Source organism: Rousettus aegyptiacus, unplaced genomic scaffold (assembly GCF_014176215.1).
Source record: "Rousettus aegyptiacus isolate mRouAeg1 unplaced genomic scaffold, mRouAeg1.p scaffold_m13_p_3, whole genome shotgun sequence".
In the NCBI taxonomy this organism is placed as follows: domain Eukaryota; kingdom Metazoa; phylum Chordata; class Mammalia; order Chiroptera; family Pteropodidae; genus Rousettus; species Rousettus aegyptiacus.
The window spans coordinates 5,454,286-5,481,897 of record NW_023416306.1 but is presented as its reverse complement, the minus strand read 5'-3'; the positions used below and the strand labels follow the sequence as shown (position 1 = coordinate 5,481,897).

The window sequence follows — 27,612 nt, the reverse complement described above, 5'->3', positions numbered from 1 at the left end:
GGCTCTTCGCAGTTATAAAAGGGCTGCCACACTGTACCTTTCCAAGCCCCATCAAAGCCCTGTGACTCTGGCAAGGCAGGAATTCCAATCCCGTTTTTACAGAGGGGTAAGCTGAGTAAACCGAGACCTGAAGTGGCAGAACGTGATCCCGACTCAGGTCGGCCTGATTCCAAACCCACTGTTTAGTGCAAAGCAAGTTGGACAGTCAGAATTTCATCACTTGACTCCAACTATCAGGGAGACATCCCTGGTAGAGGCGCGGCGCTTTTGCAAACAACTCCAGAAGTTGGAACGTGGCAAGTGTTTGAAGAGAATGCTGTGGGAGTTAGAAGCGGTGGTGTTTAACTATGGGTGCTTGAAGGGCGGGAAGGACTTGTGCGCGTGAGAAATGGCACCGGTAGGGGGAGCCAAACACGTGGGATCAGATAACCGCAGCTTTAACAAAGCCGGTTCAAAACTTGATCGCTCCTCCCCAGTCTCTGCAAGAGCGGCCCCGCCCCGCTCAATCAGCCTCCCGTGTCAATCTAATCCCTCTGGCCAATCGTAGGAAAGAAGAAAAGATCACTTCCGTGCCTCAACCGCACTTAGGGGGCGGGTCAGAGGGGGCTGAGGGAGCCTAAATTGGTCACGTGACACGCCTCATTTACGGGAGGCCAGAGCGGCGCGCAACGATTCAGCAACGCTCCTTAGCTAAGAGAGGGGTTGGCCCTGCGTGAGGCCACGCCTCCCCCCGCCCCTGCCTAAGGTTGGTTGCGCGGACGCCGGGGAAGGAGACGCTGCCCTTCCGCGGCGATGGGATCCCGGGTGAGTGGCTGCCGCGGCTGAGCCCGCCGGGCGGTCGCGCGGCGCGGCGGGGCCTGGAACTGAGGCTTGCAGCGGGAGGGCGCTGGGCCTGCGCGGGGCACTGGGTAGGGGCGCAGGTGTCCGGGCTCAGCTGGACTAGAAGGGCCCGGCTCGGAATGAGCAGGTACCTGGCCGTGGGCGGCGCGAGAGGTGGAACGAAAGGGACCTGGTCAGTGAGGAGGTGGCCTGGGCCTGGAACGTCGTGGGGATCCGAGCAGGGATGCTGACCCGGGCTGGGAAAGTTCCCGGGATGGAAGGAGTAGGTGCGCCAGCCGAAGGCGGCGCCACTGGGCACCTGGGTGACCCTCGAGGGTATTCTGGGGGTCGGGGCAAGAGGAGAGACGGCCCGGCTTGGGCTGCTCAGGGAAATGTCCGGGATGGGATGAGCACGTTCCAGGACGGGGTATTATTGCTGAGGTCCAGTGCGGTAGTGCCCGGTGCCCGCGCGGTCAGACCGCTGAGGTGCCAGAGTGGGGTGAACTGAGGGTGGCCGCAGGACTGCCCGGGCCGGGGTCGTTGCTGAGGTCAAGGCGGAAAGGGAGATTGCTAACGCCAAAGTCATTAATGAGATCGTCTAGGGCAAGAAAGAAGGTGCCCAGGTGGAAAGTGTGGGCATCCAGGCTGAGGGCACTTTAAGTGCTATGGTGGAGGCGGAATGAGTAGGTTCTTACCCAAGGTTATAGACAAAAGAGGTGATTGCCCAAGTGGAGATGGCATCAGAAGTGTCCACCGAGTGGGGACACTGTCGTGGGCTCGTCATCATAGAGAATAGATGGAGGCTTTTTCCCAGGTGGTGCCAGGGGTTGGACAGGATGTGGTTGGGCTCTATCTGGATCCATATCTGGAGCGAAGCAGGCTTGTGGGACAGGTGTTAGTCACCTTGTATCTGCTGCTCTTCCTCTTGGTTGGGGCAGCAGAGGCGGCTCTTGACTTTTCTGCAGACAAATGCCAGGTCTCTCAGACCTGTCTCACTCCTGGAGCATGTGTTCGGGTTCATCTTTATAATTCTGTGTGGGCTCTTACTTGGAGACCCAGAAGTCCTTCAGATGTGTCGTGGAGGGCGAGGTGGCAGTTGTTGTAGCAGGCAGCTCAGGGGAGACACCATAGCCTCGAGATCCTGCAGAGCTGAGGTCACATCCCACCTCAGTCAGGTCACTTACTTCTCAGAGTCTCGGTTTCCCCATCATATACAGTGGTCGTCCTGGGAGGTTCTCTGAGTGACTAGACTCAAAGCCCTCTGTGGAAAGCCTGTCCCAAGCCTGGCCTGTAGTCAGTGCTCGGGAAATAGCTGCTGAAGGAGCTGAGAGGGGTGGGTGGCTTATGCTATTAACCCTGGCCTTGACCACTGGCATTCACATAGCTCCCTGTGCAGCCTCCTGGCAGGATGTCTCCCACCCCCGACAATGTGACAGTTTCCTTAGCCCTAGAATATTTTGCTGCCGGCCCGCCTCACACACACCACAGCCCAGCCCTAGAGCTGGGCCGATAGCATCAGCCTTCCTTCTCACTCGCTGGGGATATGCTGTTTCTTATGTTGGTTCAGTGACTTTGGCCACCATCCCAGGTAGAGAGGGTCTGTCCTGGCCTGCGTGTTCCTTCTGCTTGAACTCCCAGAAGACCTTGAAGGCATCCTTGGCCTTGGTGATGGCGATTGGGGAGCACCCTGTGGGATCTTGGGGACTGGGCTATCTGTGTTTAAGCCACTTATTTGTTGGCTTTGGAATGGGCAGTGGGGTCCCCTGGGGGTCTCAGAAGGCCCCACGGGAAAGTTGCCTTTGCAATCTGTGGGGTTTTTTTTGGCGTTTTCCACTTCCTGCTCCATGTCAAATTTGGCAAAAGCGTTGTATCGAGCACAGTCTTGGTCCAAGTGCTGACTCTGCCTCATACCAGCTGTGTAACTTTGGACTTCTGACAGCCTCTCCGAGCCTCAGTTTCCTCACTGGAAATTGGCAAGGGGTGGAGGAGGTAGAGAACTACTTCATAGAATTGTCATCATTCAGTGAAACAGCATGTGAAGAACTCAGCTCAAAACATACACAAAAGTGTCGTGGCTATTATTTAAGGAAATATCCAGTTGTTTTTATAACACAGTCCACAGGAAGTAAAACATTCTTGGCTTTGTGGGAAGCGAAAAGATGTAATGATTCTCAGTCAGAGGCCTGAGCCTTTAGAGGCCTGAGATTTTTGTTCAGCAAACGAGCCATGAAGTTTGAGAGTGCCCTATCCGTCTCTCCCAGGCCCTGGGTTCACTCTTGAGTCACTGTGTCATAGACACTGCCTTCTGTTCCCAGGGCTCATGGTGGGCAGAGGGTCTGTGGGGCATTTGGCCGCCTTCCTGCTGCTGGGTGCAGAAGGCCATGGCCGGGTTCCAGACCTGGCATTCCCAATGTTGGCTTTACTCCCACCTCATCCCCCGGGGCACTCTTGTGCATTTCTCTGTGCTCATGTACACACATCCTTTTGTCTGACTTGGTCATCCGTCTCTCAGCTCTGCGGAGGGACCCTCTGGTATGTGCATCCCTGTCTTTCTGGGACGTGGACGGTGCCCGGGACCCAGCCAGCAACCAGTTGAAGACGTTCTCCTTGGAAGCACTTGGCCCCGAGGGCCCTTGCCTGGTGTGCTGGTCCTGCCATGGCCTTCCGGAGGACTGAGGGCATGTCCATGATCCAGGCCCTAGCCATGACAGTGGCCGAGATCCCTGTGTTCCTGTACACAACGTTTGGCCAGGTAAAGATTGGGAGCATCGTGGTCCTGCCCTTTAACCACTCTGATCCCTGAAACGTTTAGCCACTCGGCATCTGGAAAGCTGGGCTTCCATTACTGCTGCCCCAGGCATCCGGTGTCTCCTCTTTGAGCAGAGTAAGAAGGGGACTGGGTTAGGAGTCTGGGGCCTCAAGCCCGGTCTTCACTTGCCCACCGCTGGTGTCTGTGCCAACCAGGCCTCTTGACACTTCCTAAAGCTCTGCCATGGGGGATGCCGCCCCACCAAGGGTGGAGGGTGAGGGTGGAGCAGGGACATGTACAGATGGGACAGTCGGTGGAGGGAATGTCATCATCTTCGAGGAGTTACTAAGAAGTAGAGCTGGCAGACCTGGGTTTGATTTCTGTCTCTCTTCCACCTTGAGCATGTGTCTTAACCAGTGTGAGCCTCAGATTCCTCACCTGAGAAAGGATGGGCATTCAGACAGGTAATGCAGGTAAAGTCCTAGTGCAGCGCCTGGCATAGAGGCACTCAGTCACTGCAGCCGTTAGAATCACGACCGACAGCGTTAGGGACACCTGCTGGACTCCCGCTGCGATCTCCTTGGCATTGCCATTTTGCCGTCCCCAGTCCCCCACATTTCAGAGGGGCTGGCCATGTCGCCCCCTCCGGAGGTGGCTGCCTCAACATCGTTCCTGGCCAACGAACGTCCACCTCGTCTGATGTGTCCCCTTTTCCTAGTGCTCCCCCCGGCAGCTCCGCCTGCCTCAGGGCTCTTTCGGGGAGACGTAACTGGCTGCCTCCCTCTTTGCCTGCAGTCTGCATTCTCCCAGCTGCGGTTGACACCAGGCCTGCGGAAGGTCCTCTTTGCCACGGCCCTGGGGACTGTGGCCTTGGCCCTGGCTGCCCACCAGCTGAAGAGGCGACGGCGGAGGAAGAAGCAGGTTGGCCCCGAGATGGGAGGCGAGCATCTGGGCACAGTGCCCCTCCCCATCCTCATGGCCAGGAAGGTCCCTTCGATGAAGAAAGGTAGGCCTGAGGCGTTGGGGAAGGGCCTGACCTGGTGTCAAGTCCCAGCTGGGCCCCTGTTAGCTGTGGGATTTTGGGCTCGTAGGACATTCCGTTCCCAGGTTGAGAGTAGAACTTCCTTCCCTGAGTAAGGATTTGGTGGGTGATGTGGCTGGACACATTTGTCCAGTAGGTGGCAGTTGTTCTCATTATGTGAGGACCCTTTGGGAGCATCTGGGTCCAGAGGAGGCTGGTGGGAGGGAAGTCCTCAGGCTTGGGAGCAAGAAGGCCCGTATGGTTCCTGAGCCAGGTGTTACTCCTCCATCCCCTTCTTTTTTTAAAAAAATTAGGTATTACTTTATGTACACGTTTGGCCAGGTAAAAGTCACCTTTTTAGCATATAATTCTACGAGTTTTGACAAACACATACAGCGATGTAATCACCACCATAATCAAGAACTGTTCTCTTCTTCTCTGAATCCCCCAGGTACCTTTGCAGTCAGCCCCTCTCTCCTCACCCCCAGGCCCTGGCAGCCGCTGAGCTGTTTTTGTGTCTGCTGGTGTGGCTTTTAAAACCTCTGTGGCCTCTGTTAATCTCGTAACCCAGCAACCTGGCGTTTGCCGGCCTGAATGCGCTTTAGACCTCTTTTCCAGGCAAGGAGTTCTCATAGGCTCCCATCTGGGGAGGAACCTGTTTCGGGTACCTGAAGTCTCCTTGTGTGAAAATAAATTTTCTTTCTTTTTTTTTCTTCCACTTTATTTTTTTGCTATTGATTGATTGATTGATTGTTATTTTTTATTATGGTGACATTGGTTAACGAAATCCAGTACAATTTAGCGTAAGGCGTGTGTGTGTGTGTGTGTGTGTGTGTGTGTGTATTGCATTGTTTGTTCACCACCCATAGTTAGATTTCTTGCTGTCACCACAAATTTGACCCCTTTGACTCCATCTACCTCCCCCTCCCCCACCTTCTTGTAATCACTGTTGTCCAAGTTCATGAGTCTCTGTCCGATTTGTTGCTTTTAGGTTTGTATCCCACACACAAGTGATATCGCGTGGTTTTCAACTTTTTCAACATTTTCTAACTGGCTTAGTGAAAAGGAATTTTCATTGTGAATTATCGTCGTGAAGGGGAGTTTTATCTTTACAGTTGCAAAAACGTCTTTAGACTAGTCTAGAACAGGACCTGAGCAATGCCGATCAGGGGGCTCTCCGCTCCGCGTCGGTCCCTGGGAGACCTGGAGCCGCCCCGGCACCGACCCGCTGCCCGCCCTGTACCACCACCCGCTCTGGTTTCCCCTGACTTTCCCTTCCCTACTTTTCTCACTTCAAAAAAAAAAAAAAAATCTTTGGTATATTTTTAGAAGTCGTTGCCTCAAATCCTCTTTTGGAAGGAGAATTGCGAATCGATCGCTCGAGTAGCAGCGCAGGGGAGGGAGAGGAAGGGGGCAGGAAAGGAGCCGGCTCTCACGCTCAGTTGTCGGCTGGTCTGGGCCCCTCCCTCGGGCCAGGCCCCGTGCTGGCAGATGGTCACCGTCTCTCGTGAGCAGGATGATGGATGGAGCCCGGCACTGGCCCGCTGAGGGTGTGCGCTCAGGGTGCTCTGCGGTCACTCGGACTTAGGAGGTCAGGACAGGCTCCAGATGTGGAGGAGGGGGAGGGCGCTCAGAGAGGGAACAGAGGCTGGTGGGAAGGCCGCATGACCCATCCTTCTGGTCCCCACAGGCTACTCCAGCCGGAGGGTCCAGAGCCCTAGTAGCAAGAGCAACGACACCCTCAGCGGCATCTCCTCCATCGAGCCCAGCAAGCACTCGGGCTCCTCCCACAGCTTGGCCTCGGTGAGGACAGGGCAGGAGGGGAGGGGTGCCAGGGAGCCTGCCGCGGCCTGAAGGCTCAGTTCCTGGCCACCGAGCTGGGTCTTGTCTCTGCCCTCAGCAGGCTTAGTTATTGGGAGGAAGATGGGAGTAGAGATTTCATTCAGTCTTTCATTCATTCACTCATCATCCATCCATGTGCTCTCAGAGGAGTCATTGATCACTCACTGGGTGCCAGGCATCGGTGAGAGAAAGGCAGATAGGTGCAGAAGAGCAACTTGTGGCCTCTTGGGGGAGATATTTATCTGTGCAAGTTCATTCATTCATTCTTTCATCAGACTTTGGGCAGGGACTCTGCTGGGTGCTTAGGATACAAAGCTAAGTAGGACAATGAGGAGTTTATTTTCTCTTGAGAAATGGCTTTTGGCTCATTGACTCATCTAGTTACTAATTCACTCAGCCAGTGCCAAGCCCCAGCTCTGAGCCAGGCCTGCCCTGGGGACCCAGGGGTGAACAAGAGGTGGCTCTTACCCTGGAGGAGTCCCCAGCCTGGCAGGGCAGGTGGCCACTCATGTGGGAGGTGTGGGCAACAATGGGCCTGGCTGGCCCACATGTCCCAGGCACTCCTTCGGCCTTCCTTGTCCCGCCCGCGGGACCGGCTATTTAGTGGGAGAACCGAGGAGAACCCAACCTAAAGAGGGGTGACACGGACGAGAGAAAAGAGTGGAGGCAAGACAGTGTTCTGATCAAGCCTCAAATTTTATTTTCGGATAACAAACATATTTATATGGCAAGAACAAAGGAGGGCAGGCAAAGGGTACCTGTTGCAATATGATTGGTCTTCAGCTGGTGCTGTGGGGAAGGGGCAGTGGAAGGAAAGAAGATGAAAGGGGGGTACTGGTCATGTGCTGATAAGCAAAGATAAAAGAAGCTCTCAGAGTTATCAAACAGGATGTCTGTGGTCGGCCAGTCTCTGGAATGTTGGTGTCAAGGGCTGCTGTTTGTCTTCTTTATCTTCTGTTCTTGTGAGGCCTAAGCCCAGCACGTTTTATCCTTAACCCTTAAGGGCCCGTTTAGGTTGTGGCGCCCCTAACATCTCCTCCCTTTCTGTTTTTAGAAAGGCGGGCCTTAACCGAGTGGGGGAACATTGACCTGGTTCCTCCCGTGGGCTATATACGCCCATCTATTGTTGGCTCTTGGTATCTTTTGGGGAGGAGAGGCAGAGCCGGTTTTAGATTGTGATTTGGATACCAACCTCTATGCAAACCAGGTATGTTCTCAGGGAAGGACAGAGGGGACCCTCTAGTGGGTCTTCCCTTGCAGTAGCTTTGCATCTGCACCCATCTCGATGCCCATACCTTCCCTTGGTCTATCAAAGGTGAAGGTAGACATTTCTCTGTCCCTTATGTCGTCCCCGTAGGGAGAGGGGGAGGTAAGTGTCTGGGAGTCCCCAGTCTGGGGATGCTCCTGCAGCTAGGCGACAAAGGTCTGGGGTGAGTGAATTCCAAGGTGTGGTGGCCGCCAAAGAGGACGTAGAAAGGGCAACATCGCCCGCCTCGTTAATGATTTGCCATGTGTAATTAAATATTTGATGAGTATGGACGGAGGCAAAAAGTCCGCAAAGCAGGAGTAGGTACATTATTATATGCAGGTGCAAAGAGTACACGCTCCTAAGAAGAAAAGTGTAAAGAACAGCAATCCTAATCTGTGGGTAAGGGGAATATTAGAGTCAGTGCAGAGGAGGACGAGAAACAGGAGGAAGAGCAAAATTCCCGTGAGGAGGAGAGGGGCTGGAGACTATCCTCTGCAATGCATCTCCGGAGGACGAGGCGGTTATCTGTAAGAGAACAGAGGGGAAGCGAGGTCTCAGGGCTGTGGATCCCTGGACGGATTATAAAGTTTTAGTAGCCGGTCAGGTAACCACCGGGCGTTTTGAGCCTGATTATCATAGATGCAAGCGTGTCCCTTTCCCCAGATAAGGACAGGGTCAGGGCCCTGCCATTTATTGGTGAGGGGATCTTTCCAAAGTGCTTGTGTATAATCAGAAGCGGTGGCCGGGTGCCAGAGACGATCAGCAGCTGTTTTGCCGCAGGCGTCTAAGGTTAGGAAGTTGAGGACAAATAGGGCATGATTTATTAGGGTTTTAGGGCTGGCTCTTGTGTTATAAAGGGCAGTATTTCCGGACTGTATTTTAAAGAGCATATTTTTTAGCGTTTGATGAGCTCTCTCAACAATGCCCTGTCCTTGGGGGTTATAGGGAATACCCGTGATGTATTTTATTCCGAGCTGCGCGCAGAATTGTCGGAAGGAGGCGCTAGTGTAGCCTGGCCCATTATCAGTTTTAAAAACTTTTGGCTGGGGGATGACGGCCAAAAGAGCTATGACATGTTGAATAACATGTTTGGTGGCCTCCCCGGTTTGGGGGGTGGCATAAATGAATCCACTATAGGTGTCTATAGAGACATGGATATATTTAAGTTTTCCAAAGGAAGGGTGATGAGTAACATCCATTTGCCAGAGTTCTCCAGGAACTATTCCCCGGGGGTTTACTCCCAGGTGAGGTTCAGGTAAAAGTGTCAGACAACCCTTGCATTGACGGACAATCTGGCGGGCCTGTTCTCTGGTTATGGAAAATTTTAGGCGAAGGGTATGTGCGTTGAGGTGATGTAGAGCGTGAGCTCGTTGTGCAGCAACAAAGGGGGTGTCTTCCTGGGCGGCAGCAATCAATTGGGTGGCCTGGTCTACTATATTATTTCCCTCTGTGAGAGGCCCAGGTAAGCCTGAATGAGCGCGAATGTGTCCAATAAAAAACGGAGCATTGCGATTAATGATTAGTTTTTGTAATTTGGAAAACAAGGGGGAAGCATTTGTGGAGGGACGTATGTAGGGGACCGTTTCAAGTAGGGGTACAGAGACAGCTACATAGGCGCTGTCAGTATAAAGATTGAAAGGAACCTCGCTTAGGAGTTCAAAGACTGTAATTATAGCTGTTAGTTCAACAAGCTGTGCAGATTGAAAGGCTGTCTGTATACGGGTAACCTGTCCATTAATACTAAAGGCTGCTATGCCTGAAGAGGAGCCGTCAGAAAACACTAGCGTGGCTCCCGCAATGGGAGTGGCTTTGGTTCTCCGGGGAAAAACAATGGGGGTTTTCTGTAAGAACTGAATTAATCTATCAGCAGGATAATGATTATCAATTGTTCCTTGGAAGGAAGTGCAACTAATCGCCCAGTCATCATCGTTTTGAATTAGCCATTGTACCTGAGCTGTATTATACGGGAGGGTTATAGTGTCAGGGTCCTTTCCAAAGAGTTTTAAGGCTGACTCCCGCCGCGAGATTAACAGCCTGAGATACCTTGGAGGCAAGGGGGTCTATGGCCAGATGCATGGCTTGGGACATTTTAGAGGTGAAGGGATCAACGTCAGGGCACATGCGCAACATTTCATCAAGGGTTTTATCTCGCGTCTTTCCGCGCAGCACCGCGCGGCAAGAGGCATTGGCATTTTCGTAGGCCAATTGTTTAACGAGCCTGTCATTAGAGGCTTCGCCCCCGAGGGTTCTTTCCGCCGCCTCTAGGAGCCTACTGACAAATTCGCTATAATCTTCTTGTGGTCCCTGAGTGATTTTTGTAAGAGGAGTAGTCGCAGCCCCTGAAATAGGGAGTGCCCTCCAGGCCCCAAGCGCAGCGCTAGTGGTCTGGGCGAGGAGTGCAGAAGGGAACCTTCTCTGTTTAGCCTCCGCGGAAGTGGCAGGGACCGCATCGGGCCCCTCCCTGTGGAGCTTATCGTTTAAGTCACGACCTACTTTTTGCCATTTTTTAGGGTGAATTTCAGGTCCATTAACAATGAACTAAGGGCAAACCTTGTCTATAAAAAGAAAAAACTTAAGAAGATCCTTTTTCTTAACTCTAACTCCTCTTTCCCTAAGAGATTCTTTTAAAGATTCTCTAAAGATTCTCTATTCTTTTAGAGATTCTCTAAAGACCGCTTCTTTAGAGAGCTTGGGGCCCTTTTGAGGGCGGGAGCCTTTCGGGGCCATTTACTATGAACCAGGGACAGACTTCATCAATGAAGAGAAAAAATTTGACTAAATCCTTCTTTTTTTACTCGGATTCCTCGTTCCTTGAATGAGCGTTTTAAGTCTTTTATGAATTGCTTCTCTGGACAAGGTTTGTCCCATCTTTTCGTTTTATTTATCTAAAAAGAAAGAGGGATAGGAACTGAGGAAGTGAACATAGGTATCAAGGCAAAAAGGAGGAGAAGGGAACTTAACTTCTCTCCCGCGTGGGCAGCCGGTTAGTACAATCCGCTAACACGGACCCCCTGGGGTGCGTTGCCTACGGACGTCCCGCCGGCTGTGCCTTTGGGCATAGACAAGGCTCTTTTACAGAGGCGGCAGAGGAGGGATTATATCAGAGGTCTCGACGTGGGCAGTCGGTTGGTACAATCCGCCAACACGGCTTCTCAAGAGGCGAATCGCAGACCTACAGCTCTCTCCAGGGCGGAGGGAGAGGTCTACGACCGGGATGCCCTCTGAGTGGACGACTTCTGCCTTAAAGTCGACTGACACACTGTATTCTCCCAACTCAGAAAAAGCAGCCTCTAACCTCAGGGGTGGACGGCTTGTGCCGAGAAGCGGGCTAGAGAGAAAAGTCCCAAATCCTTTGAAAAAAAGGAAAAGACAAGAGGACCAAGCCTTTGAAAAAAAAAAGGAAAAGACAAGAGGACCAAGAGAAGACAGAGGGAGTTTATGCTCAACTCTTTTCTCCGTTTAAAATTTGTTACTTTCTCCGTTTAAAATTTGTTACTTATGACCCTAGCAGTCCGTGCCGAAACTAAACTAAGGCGGATGAACACTCACCGAAGACGGCGATCTCCGGTGAGCCGAAGACGAGGACCTTCCATGAGCGGTGAAAGGCAGTCTTCCCTGAAAACTTCTTCTCTGAAAAACTTCTCCTTAATGAGCTGCAGCCTCTGTTATTTCGTAGTCCGCCTGGGTAAGGGTTCTGCACTCGGGCCCCACGTTGGGCGCCACCTGTCCCGCCCGCGGGACCGGCTATTTAGTGGGAGAACCGAGGAGAACCCAACCTAAAGAGGGGTGACACGGACGAGAGAAAAGAGTGGAGGCAAGACAGTATTCTGATCAAGCCTCAATTTTATTTTCGGATAACAAACATATTTATATGGCAAGAACAAAGGAGGGCAGGCAAAGGGTACCTGTTGCAATATGATTGGTCTTCAGCTGGTGCTGTGGGGAAGGGGCAGTGGAAGGAAAGAAGATGAAAGGGGGTACTGGTCATGTGCTGATAAGCAAAGATAAAAGAAGCTCTCAGAGTTATCAAACAGGATGTCTGTGGTCGGCCAGTCTCTGGAATGTTGGTGTCAAGGGCTGCTGTTTGTCTTCTTTATCTTCTGTTCTTGTGAGGCCTAAGCCCAGCACGTTTTATCCTTAACCCTTAAGGGCCCGTTTAGGTTGTGGCGCCCCTAACACTTCCTCATCTGACTGGGAGCGGTGCCCCGGAGTGATCTGTGAGGAAGGGGCCAGGGTGGGCTCCGTAGCAGGCTGCAGGATCCCGGGCTGGGCCTTGGCCTTGGTATTTCTCACAGTTTCTGTAAGGCGCTGTCAGGCTCTCGTAGTTGCTGGACTGGGCTGTGCTGAGGGCTTGGCTGCTGCAGTCAGGGGCTGGCCTCAGGGGCGGTGCCTGCAGAGGGGGTGTGGCACGTGTTCAGACAGCAGGGGAGGCTCGGGCACAGCAGGGGGTCTGGGAAAGCTTCACCCCGTGCCCTTGGGTCTTTGTGCTGCCTGGCACTCAGATGGTGGCGGCGAACTCGTCCAGCCCCATGGCTGCATGCTCGGGACCATGGGATGCCAGAGGGATGGAGGAGTCCGTGACCACCAGCGATGGCAACGCCGAGAGCCTCTATGTGCAAGGTACACCTGGCGACCGCCTCATGCTGTCTTGGGGCAGGGTGGGGCAACAGGGAATGGCCCTCCGAGAGCCCATACTGGGACCAGAACACTCTTCCAGGTGCTCCTTTGCAACCCCCTCCCTCTGCCCTACCCCACACCCTCATTCAATGGTTCCCAGCCATTTCTGGACAAGGGATCATCTGTAGGAACCATTCTGGTCTGAGTGAAGGCCTGTAAACTGAGAATCCTGGAAAAAATGATCAGGACCCAGCCGCCACGGTCCTGCCCATCCTTGTCCTTCGGGGCCTTCTTGTCTCCTTGCTCTTCTGAGCCTTTTCTTGAGGGATGCTGTGTGAGGCCCAGCTGCTCTCCCTCCACTGGGGACCTGACTCCCTTCTCTCCCGCCCATGCTCAGGGATGGAGCTGTTCGAGGAGGCTCTGCAGAAGTGGGAGCAGGCGCTGAGTGTGGGGCAGAGGGGGGACAGCGGCAGCACCCCCACACCAGGGGACGGCCTCCGGAACCCCGAGACTGCTTCAGAGGCACTGTCTGAGGTAAGGGTTCCCTACCCCCGGCCATGGAGCGGGCTGGTGGGTGGCTGGAGTTTGGGAGGCAGCTTGGCAGCCCTGCCTTCTGCCAGCCAGGCACTCGTGCCCTTGGGTGGAAGTATGCCTCTTGACAAGAACGTCAGTCCAGCTAAGTAAAACACTCACGCAGCGGGCTTAGCACATGCCTGGCCTTTGGTAATGACGCATTAAACCACAGTGACATCCACGCCTTGATCCCGACCTGATTCCTGCAGGACTGGAGGGAAAGAGCCTATGTTCATAGTCGAAAGGCTCACACGGCCTTTGTCTCGTCTTTTCTTTGTACATTTTTGGGGGCACCATCCGAGCTTTCTGCAGTGAACATTTTTTTTTTCTTTCAATATCAGGAAAGAGAAAGTAAGAAAGCTAAAATAAAACATTTTTGTGAAAAGCACACCAAGTGTACGAGCCAGGATGGATGTTCACTGAAGCATTATTCTGTAACAGTTAAAAACAGGAAAAACTGGGAACTATCTAAACGCCCCTCGTTGGGAGTCCGGAACGCCGTGCAGCCTTTAAAAGGCCAAGGGAAGCCATGTGGGCCGATAGGCTGCTATCCCCACGCTATGTTCTTAAGTGAAAGAAACAAGTTGTAGACTCTGTATAGTATGACCCGTGTTACAATTTAAAAAGACACACATCGTGCATCTGTGTGCCTCTTGGTAACCACTGGTACGTGTGGTTTCTTACTCTCCTCTGACAGATGCACAGCAAATTGCTAACAGCGATCTGTGAGGAGAGGGCTGCGGAGAAAGGTGGAAAAAGGCTTTTCTTGTACTTTTCCGTGCTCTGTAGTCCCTTCTTTACTGTTTGACTTTTCTGATTTTGAGCATGTGCTTATGGGCACAGTTTGTATAAGTGGTGGCACCGAGGGCTGTTTCTGTTTTATTCTTTATGCTTTTCTGCATTAAAAAAAAAAAAAACACCCAATGAGCTCCAGTCCTCTGCTGAAGTGTGGTCAAGCGGGGGAGGGGAGGCGTCGCTTCGGGGAGCTGTCTGACAATATCTGGTGAACCAGTCGGAACTGGGGCCAACTTCATGTGTTGAAAAAGGTGCTTAATTCAAGGAATTGGTTGCACAGCGAGGGAGGAGCTGAGGGGCCTCAGGGCTGGCGGAGGGACAGGGATGTGGCGGGAGGCCGGGCGAGGAGGGGAGAGTTCTCTGCCCACTTCCCCGCCTGCTTCTTCCCTCCGCCTGCGCCTCCATTGGCCTGGAGTCTGGGAAACAGAGTTTGCAGTCTCAGAACGGGGATGCTCCAGGCACAGCTGGTAACAAGTCAAGGGCGTATGTACCTCTTACCTGCTCCGGAGGCCTGTCACACAGGCATGACCACCTAGTCATAGGACACAAAGGTTGGGAAATGCCCATGGTACAAGCGACCCTTCAGTTTCCTGGGGGCGCTGCATCAGGTGAGCGCCGCAGGTGGGCGGACGGGGTGTGTTAAGGCAGGGAGGTGCAGGGAGGCGCTTTATTTCCCAAATTGTATATATTGTTAATTCTACATCTTAAAATTATAGAACTTTCATTGCTTTTTTTTTTTTTTTATTGCGAAAACAAGTAACTATTCCTTATAAAACAGCGAAGACTACAGAAATAGAAAAGAATGGGGAAAAAACAGCCCAGGCTCTGATCGGACGACTCATGCCATGTGCCGTGGGCTGAGACTCTCGACCTCCCTAAGCGCTGGTAGCCTCAGCGGGACGCCAGTGCCAGCCATGTGACCCTGGCCCATAGCAGCCGCTCAGTCGACATCCAGAACCCTTCATCCGGACAGAACCATTTGGTGTCCTTCCAGGCATTTTTCTATGCTAAACATTTTTTTAACAAGTATATCGAAATATAATTCTCATACGATAAAATTCACCAATTGGAACTGAACAGATTCAGTGGCTTTTGGTATGTTCAGAGTCGTGTGACTATATGACACAATCACAATGACTTCTAGAGCATTTCCTTCATCCCCAAAAGAAATCCCCGGCTCTTAGTAGTCACGCCTCCCCTCCTACCCCTCCATGCCCCGCCCCCAGCCGGCGGCGGCCACTGATCTACTTTCTGTTTCTTTAGATCTGCCTATTCTGGACATTTCTGCAAATGGAATCGTGTAATATATGGCCTTTCGTGACTGACTTTTTTCACGTAACATAGTGTTTTCAAGGTTCATCCTTGTGGCAACGTGGCTCACTGCTTCTGTGTTTTGCTGGGTAACATTCTGTTGTACGGTTGGGCCATCTTTTACTTATCCATTCATCGGTTGATGGACATTTGTTTCTCCTTTCTGGCTTTTATGAATAATGCTGCTGTGGACACTTGCGCATAAGTTTTTGCATGGACTTGTTTTTAACTCCTTGGGTTTGTACTCAGGAGTGGAATGGCTATGTCATGTGTCAGAATGTCTTAACATTTTGAGGAACTGCTGGGCCCTTCTCCCCAGCAGCTGCCCCGTTTTACATCCCCACCAATGGTATACGAGGGTTCTAATTCTCCACATCTTTGCCAACGCTTGTTATTATCTGACTTTTTGATTCCAGCCATCCTGGCAGGTGTGAAGCGCTATCTCATTGTGGTTTCGATTTGCCTTTCCCCGATGGCTCGTGATGCTGAGCATCTTCTCACATGCTTATTGGCCAATCGTATATTTGGAGAAATTTCTATTTATATCTTTTCCTTTAAAAAAAAAAATTTATAAAAGTTTATTTGAGCCAAACCGACAATATATGCCAGGGAGCGAAATCTTAAATGCTCTCCCTTTGTTTTATTTTTAAATTGGTTGTTTGTCTTTTATTCTCGAGTCGTAAGGGTTCTTTAGATAGTCTCGATACAAGTCCCTTATCAGAGATATTATTTGTGAATATTTTTCTCCCATTCTTTGGGTTGTCTTCTCATTTTCTCGAGTGTGTTCATTAAAGCACAAAATTTTTTAATTTTGAAGTCCAGTATATCTATTCTTCCTTTTGTCCTTTGTGCTTTTGGTGCCGTATCTAAGAAATTGTTCCCTAATCCAAGGTCACTCCACAGAGACAGAGCTGGCAGATCTCTGCCAAAGCTACAAGACTCTGCTGGCCACGTGGAGCGGAGTCTGGCCCTGTGGGAGAACTGAGCAAAGTGGCCAGTGAGTCTGGGGTCCCATGGGCCTGGGACCAAATCCTAGCTCTTCCAGGTGCTACCTGGGTGGGCCGGGCCACTTAACCTTCTTGAGTTTTCTCTGTGAGATGGGGTTAGAGTAATACCTGCCGGGAGGCTAAACTGCCAGGTGCCTGGTCCCGGGCAAGCGCTCAGTGAAAGATAGTCGTTTCCATCGTTACCGTACCCCTCCGAGCTTTTCTGGCTGTTTCTCCGCAGTGGCCTCAGGGCCGACTCAGCCCTTCCGCGGGCTCTGATTACCTGCTAGTGCAGGATCTGGCAGCCTCGGTGGAAAACGGAGTTGGGCTGCTTGTGCCTGGGCCCTCGGTCCAGAAGCTCCTGGGGGCAAAGGAGCAGCGTCCCCTTCTTCCCCACGCCCTGGCCCGGAGGCTGAGGGCAGCGAGGAGGTCACAGGTCATAGGCTGCTGCGTCTGGGCGTAGCGCCTACCCAAGCACACACAGTTAAGAGTGGCGGTGGGGTTTGAACCCAGCTCTTTCTGGGCTCCTAACTGCTCTTATTCCAGTGATCGTAACAAGTACAATGGTCATTACGATAGCTAACACCGACTGGTCGTCAGCACGGGCCGGTCTTGTGTGAAGCACTTCGAGTACTCTACCTCGTTCATGTTTTCCCAAAGATCCCAGGAAGTAGGCGCTCTTATCTCAGTTGACAGATAAGGAAACTGAGACTCAGAATGGGAAGTTATTTGCTAAGGTCACGCAGTTTGGATCTGGTAGGGCCAAGGTCTGAAGCCAGGTCACCTTGGGTCTAGAGCAGTGCCGCTCTGTATCTCATTTAAAAGTTTTTAGAAGCCACATGAAAAAGTAAACGGAAACAGATAAATTGATTTTAATAATATATTTTATGTAATCTAGTATATCCAAAGTGTGATCAATCAACATGAACAGTCACTGAGATCTTTAATTGATTAATTCATTTGGCACTTAGTGTTTGAAATCCACTGTGTATTTAATTTCCCACCCCGCTCAGTTGCGACCGGCTACATTTCAGGGCCACACTGGCCACATGAGGCTAGTGGCTCCTGTGTTGGGCAACTCAGGGCTAGATCTCTGCTCTCGCTGCCGGGCCCCAGAGCCTGCTCCCCTGCTCCAGGGACCGATACCCACCATCATTAGTGAGGGAAGAGGCCATCGGCATGCGGAGCTTGGAGGGCCTCGATTGATGGTGACGTTTTAACCACAGTCAGAGTCACAGCGAAGAGAGTTTGCAGAGAAGCTGGAGTCTCTGCTGCACCGGGCCTACCACCTGCAGGAGGAGTTTGGGTCCACCTTCCCATCCGACAGCATGCTGCTGGACCTCGGTGAGCTGGGCCCCCTGCAGGCGGTGGCGGGGCGGGGCCAGGGCAGAAGCAGGGAGGCAGCGAGAGAACTGGGGCGTGACCCCCTCTATGCATCAGGCAAGCCAGGGTCCCCAGGGCCCTCAGACCTCTTCCGGTCCAGAGTCGTATTGCACAGATGGGGGAACCAAGGTCCCTGGAGGGACAGAGGCGTTTCCTTACATGTGACGGGCAGGAGCAGAGCTGGCGTGAGGCCCGGGAGCCCCATCTCCTTGGGCTTGTGCGTCGACATCTCCCTGATGACTGTCCCAGGCCTGTGGGTTGAGCGGTTGAGCCCTCTCCTGAGGGCACTGGGTGGGCAGAAAGGACGGCTCACATAGAGATTAGCCCAGAATGGGCCATAGGGCCGAGAACACAAGTCTCGCTGTGACCCTGCCCTACCCAGGTAAAGGGGTATGACGTCACCGGGGGAATGAAGTTAGCCAGACAGCTGGTGCTACCCTAGTGCCCACCAGGTGCCAGGCCCTGTGCAGTCCGTCAGCGGCCCCTAGTACCCCTCCCTGGGTGCCGTCAGCCCCGAGGGGAGCAGTAGACTTGAAGGTCCAGCTCCCTGGACCTCTGGCCCTACCAGTGGTTACACAGGCCCAACACGGGCTGGCTGGGGTGACCCCCCCACTGAGAGGTAGAGGTATCCTGCTTCCTCTGGCCTCCCCATGTGGCAGGGAAGGCTGGTGCGGCTCTCGGGCTGTGGCCTCTGCTTATATGTTCCACAGGCTGTTCCTAGGCGCCCTCGAAGGCACAGACCCTCTCAGCCCTTAAGCTGGTGGGGATGGGAACGCAGAGTGAGTGGCCCATGGACTCCCTTGAGCCCTTTGGTATAAATGGCTGTTTCAGCTTGTCAGAGAGGGGAAGTGACTTGCCCAGGGCCACATGGCTCAGCAGAGTCTGTCTCTGTAGAGCTTAGAGACCACCAGGCCTCAGGGTCCAGTGGTGTGGCCATGGGCAGGTCCCCTGAGCAGCCTCGTTTGCACACCTAACTCTGCGCACATCCAAGGATGTCATAAGATTGGAGGTGGCCGTTCATTTGCCCAAGGTCTTCAGGCACAAGTACTCAGTAAACAGGAGCTGTGCGCTGGTGACTGTCATCTGCCCAGAATCGGATATCGTGGGCTCTGCATATATGCGTCCCCCTTGGTGATCACGGGGGTCGCCGCTCAGCCTTCTCTCCCTGTTCTTCCCAGAGCGGACCCTCATGCTGCCCCTGACCGAGGGCTCGCTGCGTCTACGGGCAGATGATGAGGACAGCCTGACTTCAGAGGATTCCTTCTTCTCTGCCACTGAGGTGATGCGGGGTGGCGGGCAGGTGCAGAGGGGTGGGTGGAGCGAAGGCCGGACTTCTGTGTGACCTTCATGGCGAGCACTGGGTCATGGGAAAGTGGAGCCATTTCCTCCCACGGGAGCAGAATTGAGCAGTCACCAAGTGCTGCTCCCCAGGGACTCCATACCGTATCCAGCCTGAACAGCGAGGCCTGAGAAGCCAGGGGTCATAGGCCATGGGGGTGAGGGCAGGGGTCCCTGCCCCTGGCTCCAGCCCACGCTGACCCTGCCCTCCTCCAGGCTGCATGCCTGTTGCTTGGCGTTAGTCTCCCACCATGGCCACGTGTTAGTCCCAGCTGTCCGGGCCCAGGGCGGGAGGGTATGGGCACAGGTCCAGTAGATGGTCCCTTTAAGAAGGGCCCCTGGAGATGGGGACACTGAGGGCCAGATCTGGACTCGACCCCAGGCCTCCTACCTCTTGGGCTAGTGTTTTCTCCAACATCCCCCCTGAGACTGGCCTCTAGCCCCCGGGCAGGCACTCCAGCCCCTGGGACACGGTGGATACAGGCTTTGACACGCCCCCTCCACCCCCCACCCCACCCCCCGTGCCCTCCCAGCTCCTCGAGTCTCTGCAGGTGCGCGACTTCCCGATCTCACTGTCCAGGCCCGCCGCCGCCTACGAGGAGGCCCTGCAGCTGGTGAAGGAGGGGAAGGTGCTCTGCCGGACCCTCAGGTGAGTGCGCCGGGAGCAGGCGGGGGGTGGGGCAGGCGGCGTGAGCCCCGTCCCCTTCGGAGGAAGCTGGAGAAGCCAGTGGCGCTTGGTGAGAACTCAGCTGGGCTGGGCTGGCCGAGGGCCGTGGTGGGCTGGCAATGGGTCCGGGCTGGCCCGAGCACCCAGGCAGGCAGGTCTGGGATTGAGAGTGACAAAGTAATCGAGTTAATTAATAAAATAATAAGAGTTCACACTCGTTCTAAGCTCTCAGGGGCTCCAGCCACAGAAACGCAGCGGGCGCTGCTCCTCAGCCCCGTGTGCAGATTCAGCCCCTTGCAGCAGCGGTCCGGAAGCCAGGCTCTGGGGACAGACGGACCTGGCTTCCCTCCAGGTTCTGCCACTTCATACTCGCCTGTTCTCTTAGCCTCCGTTTTCTCTTACAGGGTGTATTTAGGTTTCTTACTCATCTTAATTTTTCTATATGCTATGAAACTCAGAACTTGGCTTTTGGTCATGGCTCCAAATTCAAGTGACGTGCATTTAAAGTTGTCTGACGAGTGGTGGAAAGCCCTGCGTTCGGATCAAGGGCAGCCAGACCGGGCGCCTCTATCTGCTCTCAGAAGCGTGGTGCAGGGCGGGCGGTAGCCCCTGACCTGGCATTCTGCCAGCTTAGAGCAGTTTGGCCATTTTGGTCCTTGCCAGTGAGGGTCTTTTACTATTTGGGGGTTAACAGAGACTGAGGTCACCTGACTCCCAGTGACCAGATCTGCCAGGTGTGCCCACTGCCATTTAGGCTGACATGTCTTCAGCTTCCAGTTAGCTACTTCCTTTGGTTTGGGGGACACCAGGGGGTCTCCTGGAGTGGGCCAGCCACCTGCCCTAGGTCACCCTGCCAGGCCAAGGCAGGGCCACTCGAGGGCTCCGCCCAGACCCCCACAGGGCATCGCTGGGTGGGGCCCAGGTGGTCTGACTGTCTGTTTGTCCCCTCAGGACGGAGCTGCTGGGATGCTACAGTGACCAAGACTTTCTGGCCAAGCTGCACTGTGTGCGACAGGCCTTTGAGGTGCGTGTGGCGCAGGGGCACGGGGAGCGTAGAGTCGGGGATCGGGGCCGTCAGGCAGGTCTCCTGCTGCGCCTGCTGCCATACCCGGCCCGCTGTGCCGATGAGTCACCCACGTGGCACCTTGACCTGCCCTCGCCATGGGCGTGGGGGGCTGCCAGCGCGGCAGCTCACCCCTCTTCCTTCCGCGTTCCAGGGCCTTCTGGAGGACCGGAGCAACCAGCTGTTCTTTGGGGAGGTCGGCCGGCAGATGGTGACGGGCCTCATGACCAAGGCTGAGAAGGTAGCTGGGGGCAGGGGTGGGGGGGGGCTTTTTTTTCAGGTTTTCTTCCCCCTCACCTTGTTTTGTTGATTATTATTTTTTAACTTGTATTTGATTCCGTCAAAAAAAAAAAAACACCTCAATCTGAAATCAAGCCAGAGAGCTTCAGTTTTTATCCCATAGGCCGTGGGGAAGCTGGGAAAGGAGTTGGATTATCTCCCTGTGCTGATTGAAAAATATGGCTCTGCATTACTTTTCATGTCTGATTACAGTATTATACAGCTTTACGAAATTCACTATGAAATACAAACCATAGAAGGTGTCCCTGAACCCCACCTGCCAGGGAGCCACCGCCCAGTCTGATCTATGTCCCACTCAGTCTCGTGGACTGTCAGCCTTGAGCTTGTTATTTGATTTCCAAGGCTCGGACTGCTGCGCAGCCTTATTTCGCTGCGTGAGAGTGTGTCTCGTCCGTATTTCTATGTCAGTCCATGCAGTTACATTGAACGATCGTGTCGTACCCCATTGCGTCCAGTTCTCCTATGGACGGGCGTTTGCCTTGTGTCTGGTTCTTCATGGTCACACAGTTCTGACCCATAAGAGTATGGGTCTCTCTAGGTGCCTGTGAGGTTTACTCTGGGGCAAAGCCCCAGATGTGGCAGTCCTGGGCTCAGTATTAAAAAGGCTGGCAGATCTTGCCAGTTTGCCTTCTTAATAACTTAAGTCTCCACCAACAGTATAAGCATGTGTCTCCTTACATCCTGGCCAATACCAGAGATTAGCAATCTTTTTCATCTTTGCTTTATCCACGCTTGATGTTTCTTTGATCGTTAACGAGGTCGCTTAAATTTCCATGTCTGTTGGCCACTTGTGTTTCGTTTCTTTGATGGGTTTGAGGAAGGCTCTTGAACATGCCTCTCCCTGCTCAGGCCTTTCTCCTCACATGCAGAGTGATGGTTCTAAAACTCACCTCTGACCTCGTCACCCAACTGCTGGAAACCCTCCCACGCTCCCGCTGCCCTCAGCGAAAAGGTTCGGTGGCCTGCCACTTTGCGCACTTTGCCCCGTCCCGACTGACGGGCTCTGGGCTTCTGGTGTACCCACCCTTGCTCCCCGATCGGGCCCTCGCGTGTGCTGGTTCGTCCACATAGTAATTCTTTGTCGTTAGCCACTTCGCGATAAGATATAAGAGTCTGCAAAAGTGTGTCCATAGGGTTTCGTGGATGAAAAGGTGGACCGCTGTGTACCTGGCACTCAGGTTAGGAAGTGCAACTTACACCAGTGTCTGGAAGCTTCCCTCCCTCCCCCTCCGCCTTGGTCACCCATCTTCTGAGTCCCCGCCAGCCAGCTCCTTCCCTAGGAGGGTTTCACCTGACTCGTCCCCTGGCGCCCAAGTCCTTGTGCCCACCCCACCCGGAGGGGCCCCGTCACCCGCACCCTGCTTGCGGGTTGCCTTGGCCTCCTTGCTCAGCGAGCCCAGCCCCACCATGTCCGCATGCTGGCAGACGTTCGTCCACTGCCTCCTGCCCCTGTGGTCCTGTGTAAACGGCATCGACCTGTCCGTGCTGTTCTGCGACAGGTCGCCCTGCCCGCCTCTTGGGCACCTCATCGATCTTCCGAAACCTTAGCGTTCTTATCCATTAAGAGCGCATAATGTTGGAATGTCCCTCCTAGGATCGTGTGAATTCAGCGAGTTGATCTATATTAAACAGTTCCCGGCACGTACCAGCTTTCCGTGTCCACAAATGCCCGTCCGCACCTACAGATGTCACAGTCCCAGAGTGAAGAGTTCGCCCTGTGTGCTGACAGTCTTGGTACCAGCAGTAGCAGCAGCAGCAGCCGCCTTATACCTAATGTATTGCTGGGATCCAAGCACTGGGCTCACTGTATTATGTGCATGAGCTCATTGACTCCCCCAGAAAAGCCCGATGAGAGCAGGGCTGTAGCTTCTCCTATTTCACCAGTGAGGCTCGAGGTCACGGAGATTTGGGTCTTTGCTGCCTGACTCAACCTCCTGTCCTCACCCATTATTCCAAAGTGAGCTCACGTGTAGCATGTGTGCGTCTCTTGGAAGCAACGGCTGCTCAGGAATGAGCCGGTCTGAGACATTGTTGGGTGCCTGGTGTTGGATCTGTCCTGGAAACGCCCTGGTCTCTATGGCTTCTGCTCAGGGATAGGCCCTGCCTTGGCATGTCCCGCATCCATGGGCCACCTGTCCCTGTGGATCTAGTCTATCTTGGTCTCGGGGCCTCTCCCATGACCAGAAGAGGCTGTACTTCTCCCCACAGAGCCCCAAAGGCTTCCTGGAGAGCTATGAGGAGATGCTGAGCTATGCCCTGCGGCCGGAGACCTGGGCCACTACGCGGCTGGAGCTGGAGGGCCGTGGGGTGAGTTGGTCTGTGCTGAACACCTGAGATCCTTGAGCAGGGAGTGGGTGTCTGTGCCGAGCTCTGCCTCGATTCCGCGGGTCTGAGGTGGATGCCTCCATCACTGCTGTAATCCCCCCAGTCCCTGCCCATCCCCAGGCCCAGGCTGTGAGGGAGACAGCCCCAGCCGCACCCCACTGCAGAGCGGAGATGTGCCTGCTATGTTCCGGCCAGGCCCCCACATGCGCTTGCCCCCTCCGGCCCCAGTCTTCCCATCTGGACAGTGGTCCTGCGGCTCGCGCAGCCCGGGCTCAGAGCAGCTGCCTCTCGCAGGTGGTGTGCATGAGCTTCTTCGACATCGTGCTGGACTTCATCCTCATGGATGCCTTCGAGGACCTGGAGAGCCCGCCGGCCTCAGTGCTTGCCGTCCTGAGGAACCGCTGGCTGTCGGACAGCTTCAAGGAGACGGTGGGTGGCTGCCGCACTCCCAGCACCCACTGATGACCCCACGCGTGGCCCGGACCCCATGCTCTCCCTCCCTGGCCTTGGGCACCGACCGAGGCGGGGCTCCCCACCCGCGAGGCAGCAGGCACCCTGCGGGCAGTCCTCCCTCCCCTCCGCAGGGCCGGGCAGAGCGGCCTCTGCCCGGGAGGGGTCCCCACTGCTCTCGGGACCCCTTCGGGGCCAGTGCGCTGTGCGTTTTCCTTCCGTGCTGTGGTGTTGCTGCTTCTCGTTCTGACCTATCATCAGTTCTATTAAATTTTAACACATCCTATGAAATCAAGTTAAGATATAGAAAAAGAAGAGAGACAGGAGAGCGTAGAGCCCGGGGCCCCGCGGGGCAGGCATGCCGCTCAGGCGGCTGTGCCCGGTGGCAGGGGGTGGCGGGGAGGGGGCTGGGCAGTGTCCAGGTGGTCGCCGTGGATCCCACGACCACCGAGTGAGGTGGCGCGCTGGCCCGTGGCCATCCACGGAGCAGGAAGCTGAGGCCCAGAGATGTTCGGTGGCTAGTCCAGGGGCCCACAGGAGTAAGTGTCAGGATTCAGGTTTAGGGGTGTCTGATTCTAGTCGCGGGGAGAGAAACTGCAGAGCTCAGGCACCAAGCCTCGTGTTCCTCCCGAGGGCGGGGTGACCCGGGGGGAAGGGCTTGGTCCCGGGCTAGGGCATGGGCAGGGGCTGCCCAGCCTGTTATTCGGGCACCCACTGGGTCTCATCTTTGATTTAGGCCCTGGCCACTGCTTGCTGGTCGGTTCTCAAAGCCAAGAGGAGGTTGCTGATGGTGAGTGACCTGAATGGGCCCCTGGGGAGTGCCATTCGGGCACTCTAGGTATGGTGCCCAACTCAGCGGCCCCTTCATTTGGGACGTGCTGGCCTCTGGTCTGGGGGCAGGACAAGTCAGGGGTCAGTGGAGGGACGGGGCTGGTGCAGGGAGGCCTTGCTGAGACCTCAGGCCCAGCTGCACCTTTTGGCCCCTGTCACAGCATTGGTCACCTGTCCTGCCAGTACCTCTCCCTTGACCAGGAGAACCTTCATCTCCCCCTGCAGATCCCAGCACAGAGTAAGCCATCAGGAAATATCAAAGGAATTAGAAGACAGGAAAGGGCATTCTTGGGGGGAGGAAGGGCAGACGCAAAGGCGTGGCAGCTGGCTTGGTAGAGGCGCCTGGGTGAGGGCAGGGTGCCCCTGGGAGCAGCCAGAGCGGCCTTCCTCCGCCATTGGGCTGCAGTGATCCGCGCTCCGGGCAGTGCCGGCTGCACTTAGCTGCGCTGCGATCCATCCTTCCCGTTGCGAGCCAGGCTCTGCTGTCCAGCTGACGCCAGCTCCCACCGCCACACACTCCAGATACTTCCTGTGCTGAGCCCACCGCAACCCTCCTAGCGCAGCCTCACAGCGGCCCCGTTACCCCGTTACCCCGTTCTGCAGGGGTGAAAACAGGGCCTTCCCTAGTCACTTGCCCCCGGAGGCCTAGCACAAATGTGAACCGGCCAGGCCTCCCTCTAAAGCCTGGCTCTTACACTGGCCCCAGGGCATTCCCGGGGGCCCAGCCTCAGCCCTGCTGCCCCCACAGGTGCCCGACGGCTTCATCTCCCACTTCTACTCCGTATCGGAGCATGTTAGCCCTGTCCTGGCCTTCGGCTTCCTTGGCCCCAAGCCCCAGCTCGCTGAAGTCTGTGCTTTCTTCAAGGTAAGCAGGGAGTGTGTGACCACTGCCGCCGCCTGTGCCCTGCCCCGGCCCCTGGGATTGGAGCCCGGGGAGGTCCCGGGAGTGGAACAAGGGTCTGGGCTGCTCCCTGAGAAAGGGCCGGCTGGGGCTCTTGGAGACGGCTTGTGCTGCCCTTTCCACCGGGAGCCTGGCCCAGCGGGTCCGAGGAAGCCCCGGGAGGGCCAGAGCCCGAGGATGGAAGACCCGTGGCTGGGGTCCCAGTGGTCAGGGGGAAGGCTGCGGGTGGCTGGTCTGGAGGCCATCAGTGCGGGGCAGGCGCTCGGCCCAGGCCCCACGCCTTCCCTGCCCCCCAGCACCAGATCGTGCAGTACCTGAGGGACATGTTCGACCTGGACAACGTGCGCTACACCTCGGTGCCCGCTCTGGCGGACGACGTCCTGCAGCTGTCCCGGCGCCGCAGCGAGATCCTGCTCGGCTACCTGGGGACACCGGCGGCCAGCAGCATCAGCCTGAATGGCGTGCTGCCCCAAGACAGTGGCCCTCCGGAACAGCTGCAGTAGTGGCGGGCGCAGGCTGAGGGGGGTGGCTGCCGGGGACGCGGCCACCTGGGGGATGGCAGAGAGCAGGTGCCTGCTTCCTCCTTGAGGGCGGCAACGAAGGGCCTCGACGTCTTTGGCCATCAGCAGCAGCAGAGCCCAGGCCATGGTGGCTAAGGGCAGTTGCCCCTGACCTTGCCCCCCACCCCCCATCATCTGGGAATTCCCAAGGCTTGGGGGCAAACTTCCTCGGAGAGAGATGGAGCCCCTAGGGGCCCACTTATCTGCCCTTAGAGGAGAAGCAGAGACTGGGCTGGTGGCCAGTGGGGCCTGAGGGAGAGGAACAGGGGGGCGGGGAGAGAGAGAGAGAGAATGTAGAGATGTGTGAGGAGAATTGTGACAGGCCGAGCTGGGATGCCCTGGGTATGGGACCCCAAAACCTCCCACCACCCCAGGGCCACTGATGAGCAGCGCTGGGAAGGTGGAGATGAAAAATGGAGGTATCAGGGCTCTGTGGTGAAGGTCACCAATGTCCCAAGCTAGAAGGAACCTGGGCTGGACGGTCTCAAAATCCAGGCATCTGGCTGTCTAGTCCTGACGACCCCCCCCGCCCCAGCCACCACCCTAGAGAGTCTGCAGCACTAGAGAGGGAGGGCGGGGGCCTCAGAGCGGGGCCGGGGCACCTTGGTGGGCAGCAGCAGGTGGGACGGAAGAGGGCCTGCTCTCCTCGTACTCACATCTGTGCAGGGACTGGGCCGTTGACAAACCCGAGCACCAAACCGGGACGCTGTCCCCTGACAGTCCCTCTCCCTGCCAACGACTGTCATTTCTCCTCCCACTTCTGCCACCACCAAAGAGAGGGGGTGGGGCTGATCCTCCTGCCCCCTCCCACCCCGCTCTGTGAGCCCAGACTCCCTGGGTGGTGCTAGGCACTGAGCTGCAGGCTCTGACCAGGGGTCACCGCAGGCCTGTCATCTGGACTGCTGTTGGCCGCAGCCCCAGGAGTGAGGGGTCCAGGGACCACGTTGGGGAGGTCAGAGGGTGTGCGTGGCCGGACCAGCTCCGCAGCCTTCACCAGGAGAAGGAACTACCCAGCACGTGGCCTTTAACTGGATGCACAAATGTTCTTGAGCCGTGCAGCTGTGTGGAGCCAGCCTTCCCGCTGGTCCTGCAGATGGAGGCCATAAGTAATTGTCCCCACGTCATTTGTCCCCATGTCCACAGGGCTATAAGCCCTGTAGACTCACTTCTCTTACGGTGTTTTCACCTGAGCTGGGATATTTTATTTATTGCCTTAACACTTTATTTTGAGCTTCCTGTCCAGGTTGAGAGGCCTGCGAAAGAAAGAAACTTCTCCTGGTTCTCCATTCTCTAGATTTGGGGGACTGGCTCCTCAGGCTGAGATCTCTCTCCCTTGAATGACTAAGGGGTCCCAGGGGTGGGGTGATCTTACGCATTTGGGGACGGAGGGAGAGGGGAGATGGGAGAGGAAGCTGCTGGGCAAGGCCCATTATCTGTGAGCCCACGCTCCCGGTGTCCCCCCGCCTCCTCCCCAGACTGGAGGATGGCTGTGCACTAACCTTGGTTCTGGCTCGAAACCCACCTCTCTGAAGTCAAGGTCAATGCACTGCCTGAAGACTCCTGGAAGGGAAGGACCTGGGGTGGCCCTCCTCCATCCCAACATTCCAGTTCATTGCACTTACCCTGCGCTGTGAATGTAATCTTGGGCCTGGGCCCCAGCCCACTCTGATTTGCTCCCAAATCACACAGAAGTGGCATTTTCATTTTGTCTTTGTTTACACATCCATGCACTGCCTCTGGGCACTTGACCTGTTGCAGCTTCTAACTTTTGATGGTAGAGCGTGTGTGCATCGACTTCAAGTCAAATAAATGATTTAAAGAATTTCCTTCCA

The 27,612-nt window shown here is 55.1% G+C and overlaps 1 protein-coding gene across 2 annotated transcripts; it reads left to right on the top strand.

The window, feature by feature from the left end:
* Nucleotides 1-677: 677 nt before the first annotated feature.
* On the top strand, nt 678-27,612 carry MIGA2 (mitoguardin 2). Of its 2 annotated transcripts, XM_016133791.2 has the most exons (16): nt 678-804; nt 3,332-3,571; nt 4,364-4,574; nt 6,280-6,392; nt 12,183-12,300; nt 12,695-12,831; nt 17,189-17,306; nt 18,524-18,624; nt 19,217-19,332; nt 20,302-20,374; nt 20,568-20,654; nt 22,922-23,020; nt 23,333-23,467; nt 24,225-24,278; nt 25,068-25,184; nt 25,517-25,723. In XM_016133791.2, exons 2-16 carry the CDS (start codon nt 3,476-3,478, stop codon nt 25,721-25,723), a joined length of 1,782 nt encoding a protein of 593 aa, XP_015989277.1. In that variant the 5' UTR covers nt 678-804; nt 3,332-3,475. The 2 variants fall into 2 exon arrangements, with proteins under 2 accessions (XP_015989277.1, XP_015989278.1); XM_016133792.2 differs by lacking the exon at nt 678-804 and having other exon boundaries at nt 25,517-27,612.